We start from the raw sequence: 24581 nt of genomic DNA on the forward strand, positions 1-24581 counted from the left end.
CAACGAGTCCGCTTTTCGCATCAGGTGGCCAAAGTATTGGAGTTTCAGCTTCAGCATCTGTCCTTCCAGTGAATATTCAGGGTTGATTTCCTTTAGGATTAAAAGAGCTAAAGACCAGTACCTGCAGCAGAGAGGCTGGGGGAGGCACATCAGTGGCTTGAACCTCAGAAGAGGGAGTGGAATGCTGAGCCCCTACAATGATGCCTCTGTCCTGGGTACACATGTGCCCCTACTTCGCTATTTCCTTCTGGACTTCTCTCAGGACTGGGCGCCACAGCACATATTAAGAGAAGTGGGCCAGTGCAGGCTCTGCTCAGCCATGGACCAGAAATCTCTGACTTCAGGCTGCACTGAGAAGGGCTCGCCACCGGTTTATCTCACCAGAAGCCAAGGAAGACACCAGACACACATACAACCTTATTGTGCTGCTTTTAATTACGAAAGATGTAAAATGATGCATTATAAAACTTGGAAGCTACTTTATACAAATTTCCAATCTTTAAATATTGTTTGACGAGGGGCATGTGGACTAGGATACTGATGGGAAGTCTGATTAGTTTTGCTGTGATGTTTCCATCACAAAGCAGTGGAAGAAACACGCTTGGGACCAGACCGTCCGTGCGTGAATCAGAAGAGATGACGAGGGTCAGAGTAGGAAGTGTCTTCAACTATGCAAATGGACTGGGATATACATTTCAGCTCAGGTAATATACAGTAGACTTAGGAGAAATGAGACAGGATAGTGGAGAATTCATGTTGATCGAGACATAACCAAGGTTCTCCTGACACCTTCTGTCCTAAAAACCACAACCGTATAGAAGGGGGAAAAAACAGAAACACAGATAGGTTTTTAGTTCTATGCTGTTTAACTGCTAGTAAATGAGAGTAGTACAACCATCGATTTCTTGTGAAAAACTAAATATTGAAAAATAGTTTACTCTGAAGTCTGCAGCCATTTCAGATGCTGAGGGCCAAAGGCAGCGGTGAGGAGGTCAGGGTGACCCCTGTCTGTGGGTGTCCTTGACACTGGGTAAGCAAGGCAGGTTGTATAATGTCCAAAACCTTTTCACAGGAAGAGAGGGGATGGACGGACCTAAGGACAAACTGGATTCAGTGCTAAACTTAACTGTCATCGTTACCCTCCCCCCAAACAAGTCACTTTTCCCAGGAGCCTTCCATTTCCACAAGTCCTTGGTGAATGCCCAGGGGGAGCACACTTGGTCCTGCAGGTCTCGGGGTCTCTGGCTGTATGGCTGGGCTGCTGTGCAGACAGAGAGAGTTGGGACCCTGACACCAGTGATCACCATGGGTAAGGCACTGTGTAGGGAGCAGACTATCCTAGAATCTCCATTAAAAAAACAAAACAAAACAAAAAAAACCCTCTCATGACATCAGCACTCCCCCTTGTCTGAAAGGCTAGTTCAGATCTCAGGGGGTCTCCAACACACGAGAGGCAGGCAGCATCTGGCTCTTTCAGCACGCTGGGGTGCTGTGTACAATGAAAGGCCATTTTCTTTCACAAAAAGTCACTGCGATCTAGAAGTCTAACTGGGACTAAAGCTTTGAAGGGGAAGCCCATGGCCCCTTCCTGAGCCAGAGCTCAGGCAGGGAGGGCGCTGGTCTTTCTAATTCAAGAGCTGGGGTGTTCAGAGCAAATGTGATGCGGGAAGACCAAGACCTGGGTTCCACAGTGGACATGGATCAGTGCACCACTGGGCTTACTTGAAAGACTGGAGGGAGGGGAGCCCCCTGAAGACAGAAGGAAATAGGAGAAGGTCTGGAGAGGTCAAGAGCCCAGGACCCTGTGACAGACCCCTCCTGCCACCAGGGACACGTGTCAGGTTCAGACCCACATGGCGCCGCCTTGCTTCTTTAGGTGGACCCTTCAGCATCGTGCCTGGTGTCCCTTGGGAAGAAGCTGTCTGTCTGGCTCTAGCATCTTTATCCCTCCTTCAGTGTGTCTGTCCACTCTATGCTGTCTTCCCAGGCCCACGTGAGGCCCCTTTGCCCAGACTCCTCCCCTGATGGCTTTTAAGCCCACCCATTGGGGTTTCTGGTCAGGGGCTGGCATAGACTGAATCAGAGGAGGCAGGTGCTGGTGGAAATACAGTAATACCATTTTGTGCTAAAGTACTGATGCCTAATGATGGTTCCGTAAATTAGGCCTTTGTTTTACTATACACTATTTCTTCAGCCTCAGAGGGTGAATCTCTTAATGCAATTGAGAACAAAACATGGGTCTGAGAGGGAAGATGTTTGTGATGGCCGGGACCCCCGAGTCCCAATATGGGGGAGGCCCCAGTTTGCTGAGCCACCCTAGGTGCACTCACAGGACAGTGTCCACCCACGTCCGTAGCCTTGAGGAGGATAGGGCATGTGGCCTAAGCGTGGACTTGGTCACCTAGTGTTAAAAGCATCTTAAAGTGTATGCTTCACTTAACCACAGGCACAAGTGTTAGAAAAGCTGAAGCTCTGAGAAGCTTTGGTGAGGAAGAGGGTCAGTGAAAGATTAGACTGCCTCCTAGCGAGGCAGATTCATTCATTCGTGCATTCATCTGCTCATTCACGCGTGTGTGCATTCAACGCACGGGTCGGTGGCACCTGTTCAGTGCCAGGCACTTGTTGGGTGCTAGGGGTTTGGTGATGGGTAAGGCACAGTCTCTGCCCTCAAGGAGCTTACGGTCTAGTAGGGTGACAGGAATACCCCCTTTCCACAGAGAACCAGCTTCCCTCTGTTGCTGCACAATTGCTGGTCCAGACCCCCGGCTGCTCCTCCTGGCCAGTCTGTAGACAGGGAGGCCTAGATGGTTTGCAGCTTGTCTAGAGGACATCGTGTACCTGTAAGATACCTACACACAGCCCCCCTCTCTGTCTTCTGCAGCCACCGAGTAGAAGCCCCGTTCTCTTCAGGCTCATCCATTACCAGGGGATTTTGATTTTTTTTTCAGTGACAGAATAAAATAAAATAGTCTTCCTTTTCCTCTCATCCAAAGGAAAAGGGGTACTGCAGCAGCAGAGAAGAGATTACAAACCAGGAGAAAACCAATTAGAATTCAGTTTGCCCAACTCAAGTCTGTTCTTGGACGCGCGGCGAAAATCCTTCTTCGTGTTCCAATGGAGCCCTCTCAGGGAGTCCTGGCCCTTCGTGCTGCCCTGGACATCCCATGGCTGCCTGGGGTGCCGAGGTGAAACAGCGGAACCACGGCAGGCCTTGTGGGGCTTGGTACCGTCGCTGGAGGAGAGTTGGCTCCCAGAGGCCCGCAGCCCCTGACCGCCCCCCAACTCTGGGTCCTTTCTTCAGTGTTGACTGAGATCAGTGGTTCTGAGCATTATACACGGCTACTGAGGCCTCTCGGCACACATTTTCTTTTACTCATCGACCGGCTAGATGGTCAGTAAAAGATGTCACCGGTGTGGTGACGACTGAGTCATCAGAAGTGCTAAAGCAGCAGGCTTGCAGCGACAGGGCCTGTGCTGCGGGCCTGAGGGGTAGTGCCCAGCTCTGTGGTTGAGAGAAGGCCATGGTGACTGAGATGGGACCTCATCTGAGAGCTGGGAGCTGAGGAATTGGGTTCCTTCCAGGTCAGAAGCCCGAGATAACTAACGCCCAGGGGTGGAGCTGGTTCTATTCCGTTCTGTTTTAGCTGTTTCAGAAATAAGTCCTCCTGTCCCATTCTGATCACCTCACAGTCGGTCAGCTCGAAATGTCTCCTCTACAGAGGGGTCAAGCAGGCCCATGCTGGAATCGCTTAACATGTTGAGTCCATCCAGGCTCAGCGGTTCGATCTGGAGCTCTTCCTCCAGTGGGAACGGAGTGTCCACACTTAGGCTGACCTCGGGCATGCCTCCCAGTGCACTGCTGAGGTCTTTGAACAGGCTGGTGCTCGAGTCTTCTGGAAAGAGCAGCGAGAGGGGAGAACAGTGCGGATTAGAAGGCGTGGGGGTCAGGTCACTCAGGACACGACTGGTGACAACCCCCTGCCATCTCACCCACCAGGACAGTCATCACCCATGTCCTAACCACTCCCAGGCCCACAGTCCTGCTCTGGAATCTGTGTTCTTTGCAGTCAGTTCCACACGTCCCAGTTCTGCAGGTTTCCTCCCTCTGAATAGTTGTCAGTCACTGGAAACTAAGCAGGTCGGAAGAAGGCTTGGGTCACCAGGCCCTTCCCCACTGCCTCGCAGTCTCTGTGGCTGGACTCCCACACCTCAACAAGGTAAAGCTGGGCTGCAGGGCTTTCATTTTTTGGCTTTACATAATTTCATGTTGTTTAGACTGTCTTACAGCAGTATCTGGAGAAACATAGCAACATGAAAGCAGCAGCTGGGAGGTGGCCGCACTCACCTGTCAGGACAGCGTTTGGGAAATTCCCGCAGTTGGAATACAGGTTTGGTCTCAAATGAAAGGAGTCCTGTGGTTCGCGGGGGCCTTGTTGCACCGGGGGCACCTGGAGGCACCAGAGGTCACTGTGTGAGGGACGGCCTCTGCTTCCCTGGGAACGACCGTGCTGTGCGCCCCCAAGCAAAACCAGCCCTGGGAGCTGTCATACCCCTTCTCTGCTGTGACAGCCCACACAGAACATTCTGCTTGGGTAGTGGAGGGCAGGGGGTGCTGCAGTGGAGGAGGGGCCCGAGGGCCACGCTGTGGGTGATATGTCCCTGTGCGCACACTGCCTGGCGCTCTACGCCATCCTGGATAACGCCACTGGCTGTGGTTTCTGCGGGCCCACCGGTCACAGCCACCTCCCTCCTCAGCACACTGAAGCTTCTGGAAACTACCATTGGTGGGAACCCTTCAAAGGCTCTGTCTATAACCAAGGAAGCGATGGGCTCTTTTCCTCTTTGCTTTCTAAAGAAACGAGACAGTAGCCCCCTCTCAATCTGTCACTCAGAGGGAGGAATGCAAGCAAGCCTCTCTCTGCAAAAAGCCTTGATGAGGACGGGTCAGAACTGGGGCCTATTTTAGGTGCCGTTCCTGAAGTTAATTTTTAAATCATTAAAAAATCTTTCAAAAGTAGGAGTTTCCATCACTTTTCAGAAAGACACTGACTCACCTAGACTCACATGGCTTCTCTAGAAAATCAGGCGGCAGAGACTTTTGGTTCTCACCACTTCCCATGGCCTACACGGAAAACATCTGTCTTTATTTGTTTTACTGTTTTTGTTAAGTTCTGGAAAGTGCTCTTCCTTCTCTCCGTAATATATCCTGGAGCCCAAACCATAATTAATGAATACTATAAAATCTTAAAGGAAATCAACCCTGAATATTAACTGGAAGGACTGATGCTGAAGCCGAAGCTCCGATACTTTGGCCACCTCATGCGAAGAGCCAACTCATTGGAAAAGACCCTGATGCTGGGAGAGATTGAGGCAAAAGGAGAAGGGGGTGACAGAGGATGAGATGGTTGGATGGGATCACCTACTTGATGGACATGAGTTTGAGTAAACTCCAGGAGATAGTAAAGAATAGGGAAGGCTAGCGTGCTGCAGACCATGGGGTTGAAAAGAGTTGGACATGACCTAGTGATTAAACAACAAAATAAAATCTAGGGATATAAAAGATTGTCTGTGTTATTAAGTAAGTGAAGTTGCTCAGTCGTGTCCGACTCTTTATGACCCTGTGGACTGTAGCCTACCAGGCTTCTCTGTCCATGGGATTCTTCAGGCAAGAATACTGGAGTGGGTTACCATTTCTTTCTCCAGGGGATCTTCCCGACCCAGGGATTGAACCTGGGTCTCCTGCATTGGAGGCAGACGCTTTAACCTCTGAGCCACCAGGGAAGATATTAGGGAGTCTATGTTATTAGGGAGAAACTAAAAAGCAAAAGAAAATGGCTCCATGAAAGAACCTTCAGGAAGGACCCCTGCCTGGCTAGGATGGGCTCCCAGGAGGCCACACACAGCAACTCCGGCTGAGGCAAAGCCTTTGCCTGCTCCTTGACGCCTCATCATGATAGACCCATGGATTGCTAGGTTCCTTCCAGCATGAGCGTGTCTACAATTCTCTGGCTAGAATATCATCACAAGTCTTCCACCACGTGTTCCAAAAGGCCCTCCGCTGACACCTGACAATGAACTAAGGCAGCCGGCACCAGCAGCTAGGGCTCAGGGCAATGCCAGCTCCCCAGCCACTGAGTGCATCGAGGTCGGAGAAGTGAGGTACCGACCGAGCCTGCTGGGTGTGGGTTTCCCGCTCGGAGCAGCCTGATGGTGACAGTTCCTGCTGTGGGGACGAGGCAGGCCCAGGCGATTACTCACCTGCTGGGTAAAGGCTGGACCTGGCCTCATGGACTGCTGGTCAAAGCTTACATCTGGGAAGAAGCTGGTCAAAGATGAGCCCTTCAGGGAACAAGGAAGGAACCATTTAGCTTGGAACTCGGGGTGGCATGAGCGTCCCCTCATGCCTGGGGCTCCGGGTGGGACTCACCTGGGCTGTGAGGAGCGGGAAGTCCGACTGGGATAGCGATGAGGCCGCCTGGGGCTGCTGGGCAGGCGGCTCCTGGGCATGGGGCTGCTGCAGCAGAGGCTGGGGCAGGTCGTGGGCTGCAGGGTAAGGGGGTGGGGGGGACACTTGGGCTTGAGCTTCTGTGGGCAGGAAGGAGAGCGGGCTTCGATCCGAGGACACCATCTGAAAAACAAAGCCACTAACTACTCAGCTTCTGAGTTGCTAGTGGTCAGTCCTCCGTGGATGCTGTCGTTGTTTAGTTGTTAAGCTGTGTCAGACTCTTTGTGACCCCCATGGACTGTAGCCCACCAGGCTTCTCTGTCTATGGGATTTCCCAGGAGTGGGTTGCCATCTCCTTCTCCAGGGGATCTTCCTGAGCCAGGGATTGAACCTGAGTCTCCTGCTTGGCAGGCAGATTCTTTAACTGCTGAGCTACCAGGGAAACGCCCCTTTACAGTTAGGAAATGTCAAAGTGAGGAAAAATCCTGATATTCTCCTCGTCTGGCAGTCTACACTGTGCTCTGAGAAACCTACTTCTGTTCCTGCAAAGTATACTTCAAATGTCACTTCCCCACAAAGCATTTTCCATTCAGTGACAATTTCTATTGTCTTCAAAAACAAACAAAGCAAAATGCAGCCAATTTAACCAGTTTTGTCTCAGTTTTCTCAGTGAAAATCATGTTTGTTTGGTTTGTTTTTTTTTAACAGCCATAACTTCTGGTTAAAAATAGAAGACTGAAAAAAAGCACTTAGCTCTGCTGTCTCCCCAAACCCCACTGAAGCCCTAAAACAACATTAAACAACAATAAACATTAATAAACAAAATGAAAACCATCGTAAATAATGCTAAAATGAAGATAAAAAACACAAGGATGAAGATAATGAAAAGGAAGAAAATGGCAACAAAGTTTGGAAAACGAAAAGCAGATGGACACGCAGTAGCTGGCTGAGTAGACCTGAGGGAACCAAATGCAGGGCTGGCAGCAGGGAGGCGGTCTGGTTCCATTGCAGAGTCCCCGCGGGTGGGGGTTGGGGGGAGGGGAGGACAGCAGCGGGAGAAGACGAAGCTAAATCTGGAGAGGCTGGCAGGCAGCAGTGGGCTCCAGAGCCCATGCCTGCAGGGAGGCTGAGGGCGGCACTCTGGAGGGAGTATGGCCCCGGGGTCTCTGGACTGGGTGCACCAGACCCTAGAAGGTGAGGCACTGCTGAGAATGCAGGGCTTCTGAGAAAGCCAAAAAAAAAAAAGCTCACTGTGGCCCCTTGAGCTTCCGCCTCTTTCCTAGCTCAGTTCCCACAGTGCTGGGTCTAGGCACAGGCCAGGCGCAAGATGGGGAGAGCATCCTTTGGGGATCTGACCAGCCTGGGAGACAATCCAACTTACAATACCAGAAGGTCCCTAGGGCAAGAGCTGCGCTGGATCTGTCTCCAGGGAAGACTGTACTCAACAGGCCCACCCACCTACACTGAGCTTCCAGGCAGTTTGTGTGCATGAGTCTGTGTCCTGTTGCTAAATATGAGCAGGATGCCAAGGGTCACCAGATCATGAGGAATGTGTCTGGATGCAAGTCAGAGACCCAAGCAGACAAACTGAGAAAACAAACCTGGGAAAATTTATGTAGGAAGAAGCTGTCATGAAAAAGAATTATCAATATAATATTTAGAGTGATTAAAAAATCCTTATCTTTTAGAAATACATACTTATTTATAATATGCACCCCTATACACATTTTTTAAGAGAGGGGATATGGATAAAACAAGATTATGAAAATGTTGAGGACTTCCCCGGTGGTCCAGTGGTTAAGGCACTCCCAATGCGGGGGGCCCGGGTTCCCGCAACGAAGGCCTGGCACAGCTAAAGACAGCTACTTCTTTAAAAAAAAATGTTGATGACTGTTGAGGCTGGATGATGGGCATAGGAGGATTCATTATATCATGTTCGCTGCTTCTATGCAATTTGGAAAATATCTATTCAAAGAAAATAAAAAGAAACTGGAATAAAAATTATCACTAAAAACCTCAGAGACATCAAAGATGTTATGGCATCCATGGAATAAATATGATGCTATGAAAAGAGGAACATTCAGAGAACAAGAACAAAACATGTCTTGAAAATTTAAAAGGATGAGAGCAGAAACGAAAACCTCAAGAGAAGGGTGGAAGATAATGTTAAGAAACTCTTCCAGAAAGCAGAGGAAAAAGACAGAGAGAGAAAAGAAAGAAAAAAAATAAGGATGCTAGAGGGAAAGTACAGGATGGCTAACATTCGTACATTCAAGAGAGAACAGAGAAAACTGAAGGGAAGAAACTGTCAAAGAAATAATTCAGGAAAATTTCTCAGAAACGAAAGAGGTGAGTTTCCAGACTGAAGAAACCAACCAGATAGACTCATATCAGGCCACGTTATTTTGAAGTTTTAGAACACTAAGGGGGGAAGAAACAAGATCCTGCAAACCTCGCAAGGAAAAAACGGAGATTTAATTCAAAGTATTAAGAATCAGAGGGGGTACCCTGGTGGCTCAGATGGTAAAGAACCCGCCTGCCAAATCAGGAGACATAAGAGATGTGGGTTCAATCCCTGGGTTGGGAAGATCCCCTGGAGGAGGGTATGGCAACCCATTCCAGTATTCTTGCCTGGAGAACCCCATGGACAGAGGAGCCTGGAAGGCTATACAGTCCATGGGGTCATAAAGAGTCGGACACGGCTAACACTTTCACTTCATTCACTTCAGGAATCAGAATGGCACTGGATTTCTCAGTAGCAACTCTAGAAACTAAAAGCTGACAGATTAATACCTTCAAGACTTCAAGAGAAAATTATTTCACATTTGAATTCTACACTTAGCCAATTATTAGTTAAAAGGTGGGGAGAATGAGGACACACTGAAGTCAAGCCACGCCGCATGTACTCTTTCTAGGAAAGCTACCGGAGGGCTCGTGTTTAATATATCAGAAGGAGATCTACCCGATGCTGACAGTTTGAGATTGAATACAAATACAGAGCAAGACATACAGAGAAAACCACAGTGAGGAAAACACAAGACATTTATTAACCCCCAGGAGAAAAAGATCCTCATTTTGTTGTTTCATACTAAGCTATAGGGTTCAACTCTGATTACATACAAGCATGGAAACACTAAACACTGAGTACTGTTCTATTCAAAACTAAGTGTAATAAACCACACTGTGGAGATGGGGAGAATGAGTAGGAAAAACACGTGGGAAGGGGGAAGGGAGGGGCCTGGGAGGGTTGAAAGAGAGCTTAAACCCTAGGCTTCCACAGGAGGCTGTCGTTAGAGAACACCTGCCACTAAAAACCTAGAACACACCCAGCATGAAATTACACTGTTACACCAGAGAGCAGCTAAAGTGGCCGGGAGGAGCCACCTCCAGGCAGTGAGAAATATGGCTGGCGGGGGCGGGGAAGACAACTGTTATTTCATAACAGGCCCTTTAGGACTATTTGACCTTTTAAATTATGTGCACAAATAACATTGATTTTTTTTAAATTTTTAAATATTTAGCAGACAAAAATGAAAATATGTGAAAAAGAGTGCTGTTTATCTCTACGGTCTCCTTAAAATGTAGCTAGATGGTGTTATTTTTTACATCCTGTAAAATAAGCTTGTGGTGGTGGTTTAGTCGCTAAGTCGTGTCCGACTCTTTGCGATCCCACGGACTGTAGCCCTTCCGTCTCCTCTGTGCATGGGATTCTCTAGGCAAGAACACTGTAGTGAGTTGCTATTCTTCTCCAGGGAATCTTCCCGACCCAGGGATCGAAGTGTTGTCTCCTGCACTGCAGGCAGATTCTTTACCACTGAACCACCAGAGAGGCCTCTGTAAAATAATCTTGCAAAATAAATTAAAGGCAATCCAATAACATGAAAGAACCATTAAAAAACAATTATGAAATACTCTTACCGTCTCCCGAAAGGGATTACTCATATAATAAAGATCCCATGGCTAATAATTGGTAAAGAGTGACTAATAACTGGATCTGCTAACCTCTGTTGTGTTCTGTCAACTTCTTCTTGCTAAATCACTACTCACTTATAGTGAAGTGGTGAGTAAGGGATGTTATAATATATCTAGGGAGTGACCAACAGGTTAAAAACATGTTCACTGATGACTGTGAAAAACCACCCTGAAAACTTAGAATAGAAACAAAGTCAACAAGTCAAAAAGATGATGTTTCCACCCTAAATTTCTGTAACAGGCTTGTGACTTCAAAGTGTGCCTCCTTCTAAACAGACTCATCTGGGCCCTTTTATAGACATATGATCCTATTGTACCTAAGTATTTAATCAACAAGAGAAGGACTGTTCTTAAATCTGTCAATGTAATTAGGGAAGAGGTCTAATTCAATCTGGAAGCTTCAGGAGGGTATTTCAATGTCTTCCTTGGCTTTCTCTGTGGCTTACAGTGCTCAGATAGTCAATTAATGATTTTCCACACCAAACTTAAAACCCCAACCTGGCTTCCCTTGTATTTCAGACATAACTGGGTTTCACCCTCCACACCTGACCCTTTCCTCCAATTCCAACTTCCTGAGAGTACCCCAAACTGTTCAGTGTCTGCTTAAGAGTAATCAACACATGAGCCTCCCTGGTGGCTCAGAGGTAAAGAATCCACCTGCCAATGCAGGAGATATGGGTTTGATCGGTTGGTCGGGAAGATCCTCTGGAGTAGGAAATGGCAACCCACTGCAGTATCTTTGCCTGGAGAATCCCACGGACAGAGGAGCCTTCGGGGCTACAGTCCATGGTATCACAGAAGAGTCGGACACGACTAAGTGACTAAACAACGACAAATCGACACAATAGCTCTGCTCTTAGAAAACGATTAGTGCATTAGGAATGATTTGATTTCGCACAGAAGTGAGAACTGACTGCATCTGAGGCCTCGTGAACCGCACTTAGAGTGAGGACCTAGTCCAGTTCCCATCTGCTTCAGTCTGTTTCACTGTTAGTTCACTTGCTTTTTACCTGTGAGGCAGGATATGGATGCAAGGGGCTGGTTGAAGAGAGCTGCCGGCTGAAACCTTGATGTGCTTCAGGGCCGGGGGACAGCGTGAGGGGGCTGACGGGTGGCTGCCTGCGCCGGGGTGGGCCGCTCAGGCTGGTGGTGGAAAGGGATGGGTTGCTGAGGGAGAAGAGGCGGAGTGAAGGGTGGAGGGCAGAGGCGCTGGGAGCGGAGGCCTCTGGGCGGCTGTTCAGGGAGGAGGAGAGAACTGTCTTGTTGAGCGTGGCCTGGATGGAGGGGTTGCTCCGAGAACTCTGGAGACCTGGAAGACAGAACGTTTGCAATGTACACCTCGTAGTTACCGACCAAATCTTCTGTTTCCCAAACAGTAAAGAAAAAACTCAATTTCCTATTTGTACTTGATGATGATTTTGTGTGAGAAGGAGCTCCAGGCAACTCTCCTGCTGGAAAAGGTACCAAGGTTGTACAGCAGAAACAAACAGAATGCTGTAAAGCACTTATAGTCCGACTAAAAAAAAAAATATATATATATAGGAACCTATGAACCAGGAAGTGGGCTCTGCACAGACACATTAATCTTGGATTGCCAAACTTCTGGAACTGTGAGAAATAAATGTTTGCTGTTTAAGCCAAAGGGAAAAAAAGTGGTATCAAGGGCAAGGAGAAGAGGCACTCAGACTAAGAGGGACGACGCCATTCTGATGCGAACGGTTTCGACAAGGACCTACTGTACAGCACGGGGAACTCTGCTCAGTGTTACGTGGTGGCCTTGATGGGAGGGGAGTTTGGGGGACAGTGGATACATGTATATGTATGGCTGAGTATCTTTGCTGTTCATCTGAAACTATCACACAACATTGTTAATCGGCTCTACCCCAGTACAAAATAAAAAGCTTCTTAAAAAAGGATGAGAACAGATTTTTCTCGAGAATTAGATCATGTAAACCATCCCGGGAGAGCAAGAACTGGTGCAGGCGGCAGCAGAGGCGAATGTTCAGTCCCTCCGCTCCAGTCCAAGAACAGATCCCAAGGCCGGACAATCCATTATGTTCAGGGCCCCCAGTGCCTTGTCCCTGGCAACCAGCCAGGACCCTCGGTTGCCTTCACTGGGTGTCATGGCTCTCGATGTGGGGGGCAGGCTGCCTCGGGGGGCTCTTTAAACACCCTGAGCCCAGCACCAAGTCACAGGAAGGGACCCTCTACCAGGGCTTCCTTTCTCTTTGTTTTTCTGGCTCCTGAAAAGCGGTTCATCACTGTCTCCTCCAGTGTGGGGAAAAGGACACCCTTGTTGGTGCTTTCTTTTAAGGGGAGGGGAGTGAATTTTAGCCAGAGCAAGAGAGTTTGGGAAAGGCATTTCCATAACACACGCTGCAAGGACACAAGCTCCAGGAGCCCAGGGAGCCTGTTCTCTGCCCTGCTGGCTCTTTGGCACCTGGCCCAAGGCCTGGCAGAGTGCCTTCATTCCATGAATGAATGCTGGCCCTGCAGTGCATCTCCGTGGGCGACCCTGTGTTTCAGAGCCCAGCCCACATTCTTGTGCCCACGGCTGGGGCGAGCAGAAGTCTGTGTTGTTCCACATCGATAAAAAGTTAAGTATTAGATGAAAATTATGGAATGCATAAATGACAAAGGATTTTTAGCCAGCAAGTGATTCTGAGGACTTCCCTGGTGGCTCAGATGGTAAAGAATCTGCCTGCAATGCAGAACTCAGGTTCAATACCTGGGTTGGGAAGGTCCCCTGGAGGAGGGCATGGCAACTCACTCCAGTATTCTTGCCTGGAGAATTCCATGGAGAGAGGAGCCTAATGGGCTACAGTCCACAGGGTAGCAAAGAGTTGGACATGATTGAGCACTAACACACACACACCCCAACACAATTGATTTTGAAAAGGTAGGAAAGATGTCTCTGACAAAACTCTAAGTGGTTGTCCCCCTACCTAACTCACCATGGAAAAGTCAGAGATGTGGCTGGCTCAAATAAGAATGAAAATTAGAGCTAAAGATATGAATTTAGACATTTTTTAAAAACTCAGTCATTCAGAAAGAAAGCACACACATCTTAAAAAATATATATGCAATCTTTCATACCATGCATTTTTAAGGAGTGCATAGAAACTCTAAAAACTTAAGCACTGGTTGTGACATATCCTCAATAATACAATGCTTGTTTGAGGAAAATAACAGCCAGCAATTAAACACAGGATTTTCAGCTGAAGCAGCGTCCAAGGCTGTTCTGGAGAACGCCAGCTTCCCCAGGACCCAAGGGGGCTAAGTGCCAAAGCTGCTGGACTCACGTGACCTCGGGTGACCTTGTTCAGAGACGTCACCAAGGTCACATAAGTAAAGCAGCAGGATAACTCAAAGACCCTAGAGACCCCAAAGACTCCCAGAGACCCCAAAATAGGGGTGGTCTCTGAAGTCAATTCTTCAAACCTAAAATTAAGTATTAATAGCATAATGGCAGCATCACTATAATCAACAGAGAAACTTCCAGGGGACCATGATGAAGCGGCCCACCCTCGTTTGAGTGGTGAGTTCAGATTTGCATAGACAAGTCTTACTGAACCCAGAGCGGAAAGAGCAAGCACTTTCCCCACTGACAGACCATTGCTGGGGATCTTTCTAAAGGAGACAGGCTATGCCACCATTCTTAGGACCCTTGTGGCCGGAGGCTATACTACCTGCCCCAGACATTGACAAGAGTGTCTGTCAGGGTTCAAGCAAATGCAGTCATGTTTCAACATGTGGTCTGAGCGGCAGGGACTCAAACTCCTATGGTAACAGCCAAGTCACTTCATGAGAAGCTTTTTAGTAAAGCTAAAGCACCTTTAAGCACTTCTGAAAATCTGATCCAGTAGTTTTGAACTATGGCAGATTTATACTTAATATACATATCTATTAAGGATAGATATTTTGCTTGTACCCACAATTTTCTAAAATTCAAAATATTCTCTTTTGCAATCTATTGGGAAGTTGGAGGAATCTAGAGAGATATCTGTAATTATTAAATATCATCATATGTTGATAAAGGACCACAGCTAACACAGAAGAGAATGGACACTTATTTCTTGACTCTCAAATCTTATTCTCCAAGTCCCTGGGGCACGTGGGCTGGAGAAGACAAGGAAGAATGAGGTTTTGGACTTTCCTGGTAGTCCAGTGGTTAAGACTCCATGCTCCTAATGCAGGGGGCTAAGATCCCATATGCCGTGAGGTGCGGTCAACTCTGCCCCTACCCCCACCCAAAAGAAAATAGAACAACAACAAAAAAGAATGAGGTTTCACTGAGCTGCCCCAGAGCTCATCAAACTCAGCAGAAAGAGAACCACCTAAGTGAAATGTCAGCAGAGTTGAGAGGTATATGAGCTAGTGGGTGGTGTGCATGCGTGCTCAGTCACTCAGTTGTGTCCGACTCTTTGTGACTCCATGGACTGTAGACCACCAGGATCCTCTATCCCCAGGCAAGAATACTGGAGTGGGTTGCCATTCCCTACTCCAGGGGATTTTCCCAACCCAGAGATTGAACTCACTTCTCTTGCATCTCCTGTATTGGCAGGTGGATTCTTTACCACCAGGGCCACCTGGGAAGCCCAATGGGCTATTATCTCTAACTCAGACACAGTCATCCTCACTCTACGATTTACTAACATGCCACCTGGCCAGGGACCACCAATGGCTGAGCCACCAAGGGACACAGGCATGGGCCCGATGGAGCGGGGACCACTTACCAGAAGAACCTCTGATGCCGAGGTGAGTCATGGCAGCGGGAAGGTTGCCCACGCTGTTCCCCACACTCATACTCCCAAAGAGGTGGTCACCGGTGTCCAGGGAGGCTGGCAGTGGTGCCGAGTAGTGAAGGTTGGTTAGATCTGGCAATGACCCCCCAGTGTTCAGGGTTCCCAGGAAGGGGGAGAGGCCCATGTTTTGACCATTGTGTGGGAAAGTGCTGAAAAATAGAAAGGTTAAGTATTACTTTCTAAAATGCATTTGGCTGCTGGGGAATAGGATGTGTATGATACCTTTCCTTGTTCAATAAAAGCTGTGGGTACCAAAGATCCAAGTCCTCGTGGAGACTGCCTCCTCCTCGTTCTGAGAGTGTGATCTGCTCACCTGTAATGCTAGACTAAAGATGTCATCTATGCCCGCATTGCAGGAATCTTTTCTAAGACAAGATTAGTTGCGTGCATGTGCTTTTACTGTTTTCCTTTGTCAGCATTTTTTTTTGGGGGGAGTGCAACTGGTTTACAATGTTGCGTTACTCTGTACTGTACAAGGACGTCCAGGAGGGAGGGGATACACATATAGCTGGTTTACTTCACTGTACAGAAGGTTAGATTATTGATGCAAAAGTACTTTGAAAATTGTCAAGCACTGTGTAAGATATGAGACGCTGCTCTGCATTTATTCTTTTGGTTACATTTCTAAATTATCTTTCCTTCCCCCCCCCCGCCCAAAAAAAGAATCTCCTGTATCAGCCAGATACCTTCCAAAGTATACTTTTTCCATTAACAGTTTCCATAAACTTTCAAGTGAGAAAGAGATGTGACCGTCCCTTTGTCAGGATTGGTGGCGCGGCTGCTCTGAGCCCAGGCACCAGGCCGAGTGCTGCTGGGAGGATGATGAATGAGCAGAGCGTGTGCAGTTTGAGCAGGAGTACAGTTGGGGGCCCCGCAGGCCAACTGTTTAAATCTTTTAAAGTTATAAATCAAATCAATAAATCTTTAAATGAATTATCTTCTATGTTTCCGTCTTGACAGATTGTACCTTTATAATAGCCTGGAAGGCCAGATTAAAGTTTGGAATTCTCCCACTCCTTGGAGCTCTGTGCTGGAACATGCAGAGAGGCAGCCCCAGCCCACAGTCCACTGCTTACCTCCCCAGTCCTGTCATGCACTGCAGACCAGGCCTGTGTCTTCCCCAGCCTGGGGACCCAGGTCTGGCCGCTCCCTGCATCCTCTTAGCCCCTTGGACTCCTTACGTCACAGGAGTGGAGCCCTCTGAAGTGTGGGCCCGGGGAGGGGCCGCTGAGCCCATGGCTGGAGGGGCACTGCTCTTAGAGTTCACAGACAGGCTGGAGACAGACAGGTAAGGCAAGCGATTGCAGTATGGCAGGAAGCTCGCTGGTCCAGGACTGATACAAGTGTCACTGGGAACGCAGAAGCAGGAGTCGTGGTTGTGGGGATGGTTGGGGAGGGAGGGTCTTGCGAATCGTGTGACCCTGTGCTCATGGAACAGCCGGCAGCATGGCATGGCCAGGGCGCCGGGCAGAGTGTGGAAGTGGGGGCAGATGAGCGGGCGAGGGAGGAAACAAGGGCGTGATGAGAGGCTGTTCTGGAGAGTGTGGATCAGTGATGGCAGGAGACAGGGAGCCCAGGTGTGAAATGGAGAACCACAGTTTAGAGAGGCCCCTGTAGTTGTGGTGTGGAGGATTCCTTACTGGGGAGAACCGGTTAGAAGGAACTGTGCGGTCCACATCTGATGTAGGAAAAGAACAGAGGGGGTGAAGAGGAGGAGAGTGGCTGGAGGAGGTGCCCTCAGCCAGGATAGGAGGAAGATGGTGAATGCAACTGAGGGCCCTTGACTCAGCACAGCACACACAGCGGAGCACCTTCCGGGTGCGGCCCACTGGCATCAGGGCCTCAGGAGACTTGGACAAAGCAGTATCTGGAGTATCAGGAAGGTCAAGTTTAGGAGGGGGGGATGTGACAGGAGATGGGCCTGGAGGAGGGGGCAGAAAGTACATGAGGCTTAAACTGATGACAAGAAGCCAAGGGAAGGTGCAGAGCGCGGAAAGACACACTCATCCTTAGGCCAGACTTGGGGGAGGGTGTAAGAAGCGGGGCCTGGAGGCAAAGAGGTGAGTTATGCTGCTGCTGAGCAGTCAACAAGACATAATGAGAGCGTGGAGGCGGAGAGATAGGGAGAAATTCTGGAGGTGTTTAAGGAAGTGCTCAAGGGCGACTCCTGATTTTCTGGCACAGGGATGGATGGAACCACCCCCGCCAGGACGGGAACAGGGAAGCACATGAGTAGACTGGGGACAGGGTAGGTGGTGTGGGTAAGAGGAGGACTTCTGCTGTAGATGCTGAGCTTCGGTAATGTGTCATGGGATGTCTCTCGAGGAACGTTCTGTCAGAACAGTGTGGGAGGGAGCCAGGCCACCGTGGGCCGAGGAACAGACAAAGCAGTAAGGGAGCCTCGAGGGGAAAGCCTTTCAGAAAGTGTGGCTGAGAAGTCTGGAAGTGTGGCTGAGAAGGAGGGAACTAGAAGGGAACGCAAGGTCAGATAGTACTTTTCGGTGCAGAATCCTTAACTGTGATTAATGCAGAGAGAAGACCTAGTAGACAGGGAAAGGTAGAAAACACAGAAGCGGGAAGGATAAGCAGGAGAGAGTCCTCTGGAAGGGCCAAGGACATGGGTAAAGCTATCGGGCGTGAACAGATGGGTCCCTGGGACTAGAAACCAGGAAGGATGGCACGTGGGGCTGGGAGGCATGGAGTGAGGGGCGGGAGGGAAGCTGGGTGTTCATTCCTGCCGCTTCTCTTTTCTTGGTGAAGTAGGACTGGGATCACTGTGGAGGCTTGAAGAGAGAAGGGGAAGTAGGAAAGGGGTCCTTCTGGGGTGAGGAAGGAGGATGATTTAGACTGTAGAAAAGCTGAATGGGATACTTTGTCTTCCAGACAGCTGGTTGCAGTGTTAGGGCCAAGGACTAGGAAATAAACTTGAAAATGCAGAGCTGCTCGCTATGAGGGCAATGGGCTCTCTGACTGGGTGCTCAGAGGGAGGGAGGCAAGGCGAAGGCAGAAACAGCGTCTGGTAGCACAGAGCAGGGATGGAGAAGGTAGCCGTGACAAACACAACCCAGGTTGTCACTGACATTCAAAGTACCTTCCCTCTGCTTGAGAGGAATATACACTGTAACTTTCCATATACAGCTGCTAGAACCACCTCCTGGATCCGCTATTAAGGCAGATGACGTACTCCCTAGTTCAGAACTCTCTGACGAGTCCAGCCTGACTCCGGGTCAGGCTGCACCTGCCTCCATGCTCTGCAGGCGCGTGCCTGCTGTTCCCTCTGCCCTTCCCTGCACTGCATCCTGGACTCTGGTCACAGTTCATCATATGAGAGAGGCTCCTGCAGACATCTGTGGTCGCCTTTCTCCTTACTCGGTTTTCTTTTTCCTCACTGGGTTTAACAATACATGACGTGTATTCATTGGCTTGATTGTTTTCGCCTACTTTGCTCCACAGGAGCCTCAGCTCGTTGAGAGCAGGGACCTGTTCTGTTTTGTTCACTGCTCTGCTTCAGTGCCTAGGAGTAGGGGGGTCAATAAACACCAGATGAACAGGAGTCACGGGACAGAATCCTACACCTAGTGTAAGAGCAGGAAAGCAAGTTTTGTCACCTAAGGAACCCTGGTTTCAAAGCTCTCGGGGGCGGGGATGAGGAGTTGAAAGTACACAGCCCCTTCTGTAATTTAGGCCTGTGGGGCCTCGATCACCCATCTGCCTGAGGATTGAGCCAAAACGAATTCTTGAGAAGAATCTTCAGCCCTCACTGTGGGGATGACCTATACCCCTAGGTGTGCTGGTCTCACCCAGTGGGCCTCCTAGAGGGCATTCTGACTTTCTCAAGAGGTCAACCCTGATCTCAGCTCAGTGGGCTGTTCACTGCATGGGTTTATATTTAACTAGCTGAAAAGAATGCCTGAGCTGCCATTGCTCAAGAGGGTGGGCCCTGAACTCAGTGCTGTTAGACAACAGGGGAGGTGAGAAAGAAGGACGGCCTGAGGTACTACAGCATGAGTTCCTCTGCAGACCGTCAGACCATCTAGAAAGTGCACCTGCGCTCAGCTAGGTCATGCAAGAGGCCAGCTTTCAAACCACATGGTTTGGCTTTGGAAAGAGCTGCCGTTCCGAGGTTTTTGTTCCAAGCCTGGGGGGCAGCCCTGAGGGTCACTGGGCCCCCTCCCTGCCCCCCATGCTCTCAGGACCCCACCGTGCACCCCAGGGCTCAGTCCTCTCTGCGAAGACCCCGAGAGAGGGCCCTCCTCATGTCACTCGGTGAGTGCACCTTCATGGGTCTGTCAGTGTGTGGGCCTCATCACCTCTGTTGTCTCCACGTTCTTCCTTGGTCCCATCTCCTCAGGAACGTTTTAATCTTTTAGTACTACACATATTTTTTTTTTGAAAGCTGTCTCTCACATTTTTCAGGGAGTGAAGTTGTATACTTCTGAATACATTAATTAGCTGTTCCACAGAAACTCCTTTTAATATCACAAGTTTTCCTATTTAATCATCTTCCATTAGTTTAAAAAAATGTGGTAAAAATAAAATGTACATAACACAAAATCTATCCCTTTGAGGTTCATGGTTTTGTGGCATTCAGTATATTTGTGCAAACTCTCTTAGGCAACTTCTGGCTCACCAAGCTGCCAGCGGCCCGCGGATTCCAAAGGCGCGAGGCTGGCGGGCTCCCTCAACGCCTGCAGGCCCTGGCTTCCTCCAGTGGGGCTGTTTGTTTACCCAGAGTCGGTGATGTCATTCTCAAACATATTTATGGCAGTTTTACTTTTGCAGTTATGTCATATAATTACTTTGAACAAATGAAATATGAGCATACCAAAAAAGAGCTGTTGTTTTTGTGAAAATTCAGTTGACTTTCAACTCATGTAATGAGTGAAATTTCTCAGTGTTCTCTGATGAAGCAGCGAGACATTCCTTTTGGTAAAACCCTCAGGACGGCCCTGAAACAAGAACTGAAAGAACCTCTCTTACCTGCCACCTCCCACATCACAGGACCGAGGGCGCCCAGACAGGGACTGGATCTGGGGAGAGACATAGGAAGCCGGGCTTACTCACTGTAAAGCCAGATTCAAGATTTTAAAAACTGTCATTGCAGGTATCCTGGGGCTCCAGTCAGTCAAGTGGAGAGCCAGCATATAGAAACAGCATCCTCACAAAGCAGCCGTTTAAGTTTTGACTAGACTTTTCCAGGCATAAGGGAGGCAAGATACTAATAAATTTTCTTAATTTGATGCTTCTAGATGATTCTCTTCTAAATGAATTATTTGCTTATAGAAGGCCAATATGCTTCCCGTAGAGCTTTTAAATAGACATTCATTTTTTAACGAGCCTCGGAGGAACAGAAGAAAAAAGAGACATAAACCAGAGTGAAGAAAGAGGAAATTAACATCTGAAGAAAAGAAATATTTCAACTAAAATCTAAGTTGGGGGGATTTCTTTTTTTCTTCCTTGCCTTTTAAAATTCACTTCATCTGGCAGCGCTGGGTCTTAGTTGCGGCTCCCGGGCTCCTCAATCCTAGCCGTGGCACGGGGGACCTTCTAGTTGCGGCATGTGGGACCCAGTTCCCTGACCAGGGAGGGAAGTCAGGGGTGCCCTGCACTGGGAGCGGGGAGTCTCAGCCACTGGACCACCAGGGATGCCCCTGGAGGGTATTTTCATTTTATTTATTGTCCCATCCCTGCACCTCAATGTCTGGCAACAGGTGCTCAATATACACTGGGTTGGCCAAAAAGCTTGTTTGGGTTTTTTTCCTAAGATGTTACAGGAAACCAAACGAACTTTTTGGTCAACCTAATACATGCTTAAGGAAAAAAAAAAAAAAAAAGAATCAACCTATTGACTCGTCTCTTCTCACTGAAGTGATTTATGGAGAAGTGTAAATCTGTAACAGCTAAGGGAGATGAGGGGAATTCCCTGGCAGTCCAACACTTAGGACTCAGCGCTTTCATTGCCTTGGTCCTGAGTTCAATCCCTGGTCAGGGAACTAAGATCCTGCAAGATCCTGCAAGCCATGTGGCACAGCAGAGGAAAAAAAGAACTAATAGAGATGAACACCTCTTTCTATAGAGAGTACTTCTTCCCGGTGCTCAGAGGAGACTGGCTGCCACTGACCCCTCTGTGGGGAAGATAGCTGTCCTCTGACGAAGGCCTCCAAAACCACTGGCACCTCCTGTGGAAAAGGACAGTGGGCTTCTCCTGTGTCTAAGTATGTGAATTTTTACATCTCTTTCCCCCCAAAAGACAGAATGTCAAAACATCTTGCTTTTACAAAAGACCTTTCCAGCCCACCCTGATGCTAACGACAACTTTGGTAAACCTGGCAGAAGAAACTGGCCCACAGAAAGCCTGCCCAGGCGGCAGTGGTTAAGCACGAGACAACACGAACAGCCGCAGCACTGAACCACCAGGGAGTGCCCCTCATTCCACTGAGCTCTTACGGACCTGCAGTTCTCCATTGCTCGTTTCTGGGAGAAGAGTTGAGTCAATAGGTTCATTCTTTTATTATTATTATTTTTTTAGCATATATATATATATTAGGTTGTCCAGAAAGTTCATTTGGTTTCCTTTGGCTCAGGGCTGGGTGGATGGGTTGTTTTCTTTCAGAGGTGGCAGATTCCGTATGGAAGAAAGCCTGACTTGGGTACCACGGGACCCCCCTCTCTTCCACAGCAGGTGGCTTAACAGAGAGGGAGCCATGGTGGAGACAGGGGCAAGTACTCAAAGGTCTTAGAAACTGTTAAACAGAAGACTTCTTTCTGACCTCCAGGTGACTCGGGTCAAATGGGTTTCACTAAAGAAAGGAGTTATCTGGTGAACCAGCCATTATGGACAGAAGCTAGTGACTGGCAGCTGGTGTTGGCTACAAAACAGAAACATCTGCCTCTGACTTGTAACTGGGTTTCAGCACTTCCTATAATATGAAAGAGACAGGAGGGACCAACCAGTCTTTCTGAAAGAGGGAATTCACATGAGAACTAGAAAGTTAAGAGATGGTTGTGCTAATCCATCGATACAATTATGCTTGTTTTATTTGAACCATCATCCCCTAGTATATTCTTCTATCTCTGTCGCCAGACTTCTGCTCTACTTTTTTCCCCCAAATCCTCTCTGGGACTTGACGCTGATCTCTGAAGGGCAAACATGCAGTGACAACGAGCACAGCTGTCCACCCACCTCCTTGGTCTCCCACAGCTGCTTCGGGAGTGGCTTGGGGACGTTCAGCAGGTTCTCTTCCCTCAGCGGGCCAGGGAAAGACACCACTGAAGGGGAGAAGAAGCACAGTCGCTGTGTTAGAAGGCCCCCCACCGCACCCCAACCTCTGGCCCAACAAATGACCTCTGTGAAAACGGCTGAGTTAACACATATTGACTGTCTACTACAGATGGTGTTTTGAGTGTTACTGTGGGGGATGCATGGGTGAGACGTGAATTCAGCCCCTGAGGATTTCATACCCTACACATGGGAAAGGGTGGCGTGTGGATACCCATGTCTGGAAGGAGGATGGGGGAAGGCCCCAAAGGTCGAAGGGCTAGGTGCTGCTCTGGGTGGATCAGGAAGAGCCCAGTCTCTAGGGCTCGGCACTGAGGGCAGCCTTTTAGGGACACAGGAAACGGCCATCCCCAGAGAGAGAGCAATATGAACGAAGGCTGAGAGAGAGTGGAGGCGATGGACAGCCACTGAGTATATAAAGGAGAAGGGTGGGAAGGTCAAGGTCAGGTCAGGGAGGGCCTTGCAAACCTGGCGAGGAGAGGATGGAAGAAAAGGGATGAGGAGGGACCCACAAAAACCCAGGAGAGAGGGAATGAGGAAGGTAACAAAGAGAGAAGAGGAATATTCCATGGAAGACAAGGTGGCAGTGAAGATGCCTGGTCCTGGGCTGGGTGTGGGGCAGAAAGAGGAGTTGAGAACCCAGATGAGGAAATCTTCTCCAGGGGATCTTCCTGCCCCAGGGATCTAACCCAGGTCTCCTGCATTTCAGGTAGATTCTTTACCATCTGAGTCACCAGGGAAGCCCCTGAAAGATAACATCAGATGACAGGAAAAGTTACAAGGGCTGCGTGAGATGACTTAAGGCTACTCCTCATGAGAGTCTGGTCACAAGAATATGGCTGGAATGGACTACAGCCCTGTAAAGGGGATTGTTTCCTTGGAGAAGTTCATTGCTTTTTGTCACTTCATACCCAAGACTGGCTGTAATTCTTCAAAGAACTCACTGGGGGAATGCAAACAACCTTGCAGCCATCGCTTTATTTCTGTCCTAGCGGATTAGATATTTATTGCTGTTTCAACTTTTCATGATTTTACTCCTGGCCTGAAATGGCCTTCCCAGAAAGGAGTACATAAGATGACGAAAGAGATGTGCACCTCTGGCACAGGAAGCGCCCCATTTATCACAGTCCCTGTAAGTCCTGACCCCTGCGGTGTATAAACCTAATTTAGTTGTTCACTTTCAGATTATGAAAATTAAATTTCAGGTTATAAAATTTTAGGGAAAAGAAAACAGTGCCTGGTACTGAACTAATAAATGAGCTGTGTCAGGCCTTCATCTGTCGATGGCTTCCAGAGTCATTTAGTAGATCCCCAACATTAATCAGCTTTATGAAACTCATTATCTTCTGTAAGGTTTGCAATTTCACTTTGCAATCACTTTGCATTTTCCTCACATTATTTATATCTTTCGATTACTGGCTCACAAAACTTTCTAAACAAGCTGAGAAAGACAGCTGAGGAAGGAAGGATATTGGAACAACCAATGGCTTAAGTGTCTCATCACTATTCTCATGTGATCACAACTTTTGCTCCCCTGTACAGCCTTGTGACTATGGGACCATGGGGACCCAGATGACAAGGAGCCTTTGTAGTCTAACCACACATTTCCCTTCTCGTGGCTTTGATCAGGGCTGGCCTTAATTTTATAGAGCATCTCAGAAAAGTAAACCAGTTAGCACTTGTCAGCGTTTTTGGGAAGTCCAGAAAACTTGAGTATTAACTAGATCAGACGTTAAGAGGAGGTTATGTACACGACAGTCAGCATCCCACTCAGCACAGGTAGGTGAAATCAGATCATTACCTTCCCCATGCGCGTCATTCTCACCATCACAGAAACCTAGTGGGAAAGAAAAAAACACTATTATGCGGTGCTTTCACATTTATTTATTCATGAATTCGTAAATCTTTCTGATTCAAATAGAATTTTGAAAATTCCGAGGCGATTTTGGTATAGTGATGTTCACTCAGATGGCATCAGCATTTATACTAAACTTAAAATTGATAGAACTAACTTCCAACCAGTCCATTCTAAAGGAGATCAGTCCTGGGTGTTCTTTGGAAGGAATGATGCTAAAGCTGA

The 24581-nt window shown here is 48.4% G+C and overlaps 1 protein-coding gene and 1 non-coding gene across 4 annotated transcripts in view; both read right to left on the reverse strand.

Moving 5' to 3' along the window:
• Positions 1-412: 412 nt before the first annotated feature.
• The window catches only part of CRTC3 (CREB regulated transcription coactivator 3), a 95927-nt gene continuing 71758 nt past the window's right edge, over positions 413-24581 (reverse strand). For 2 of the 3 annotated variants that reach the window (XM_010841069.1, XM_010841067.1), the window contains 9 exons: positions 24303-24338; positions 22406-22491; positions 20203-20252; positions 15154-15371; positions 11428-11726; positions 6428-6628; positions 6259-6339; positions 4346-4448; positions 413-3893 (listed from right to left, as the gene is read on the reverse strand). In XM_010841069.1, the coding sequence (XP_010839371.1) occupies positions 3685-3893; positions 4346-4448; positions 6259-6339; positions 6428-6628; positions 11428-11726; positions 15154-15371; positions 20203-20252; positions 22406-22491; positions 24303-24338 (1283 nt within the window). In that variant the 3' untranslated portion in view covers positions 413-3684. The remainder of the gene's footprint in view (positions 3894-4345; positions 4449-6258; positions 6340-6427; positions 6629-11427; positions 11727-15153; positions 15372-20202; positions 20253-22405; positions 22492-24302; positions 24339-24581) is intronic. The other variant, XM_010841068.1, reaches the window with a different exon arrangement.
• On the reverse strand, positions 5710-5781 carry TRNAW-CCA. The gene has a single exon. It is a non-coding gene; the product is annotated as a tRNA-Trp (tRNA).

This window comes from Bison bison, unplaced genomic scaffold (genome assembly GCF_000754665.1).
Source record: "Bison bison bison isolate TAMUID 2011002044 unplaced genomic scaffold, Bison_UMD1.0 scf7180017864155, whole genome shotgun sequence".
In the NCBI taxonomy this organism is placed as follows: domain Eukaryota; kingdom Metazoa; phylum Chordata; class Mammalia; order Artiodactyla; family Bovidae; genus Bison; species Bison bison.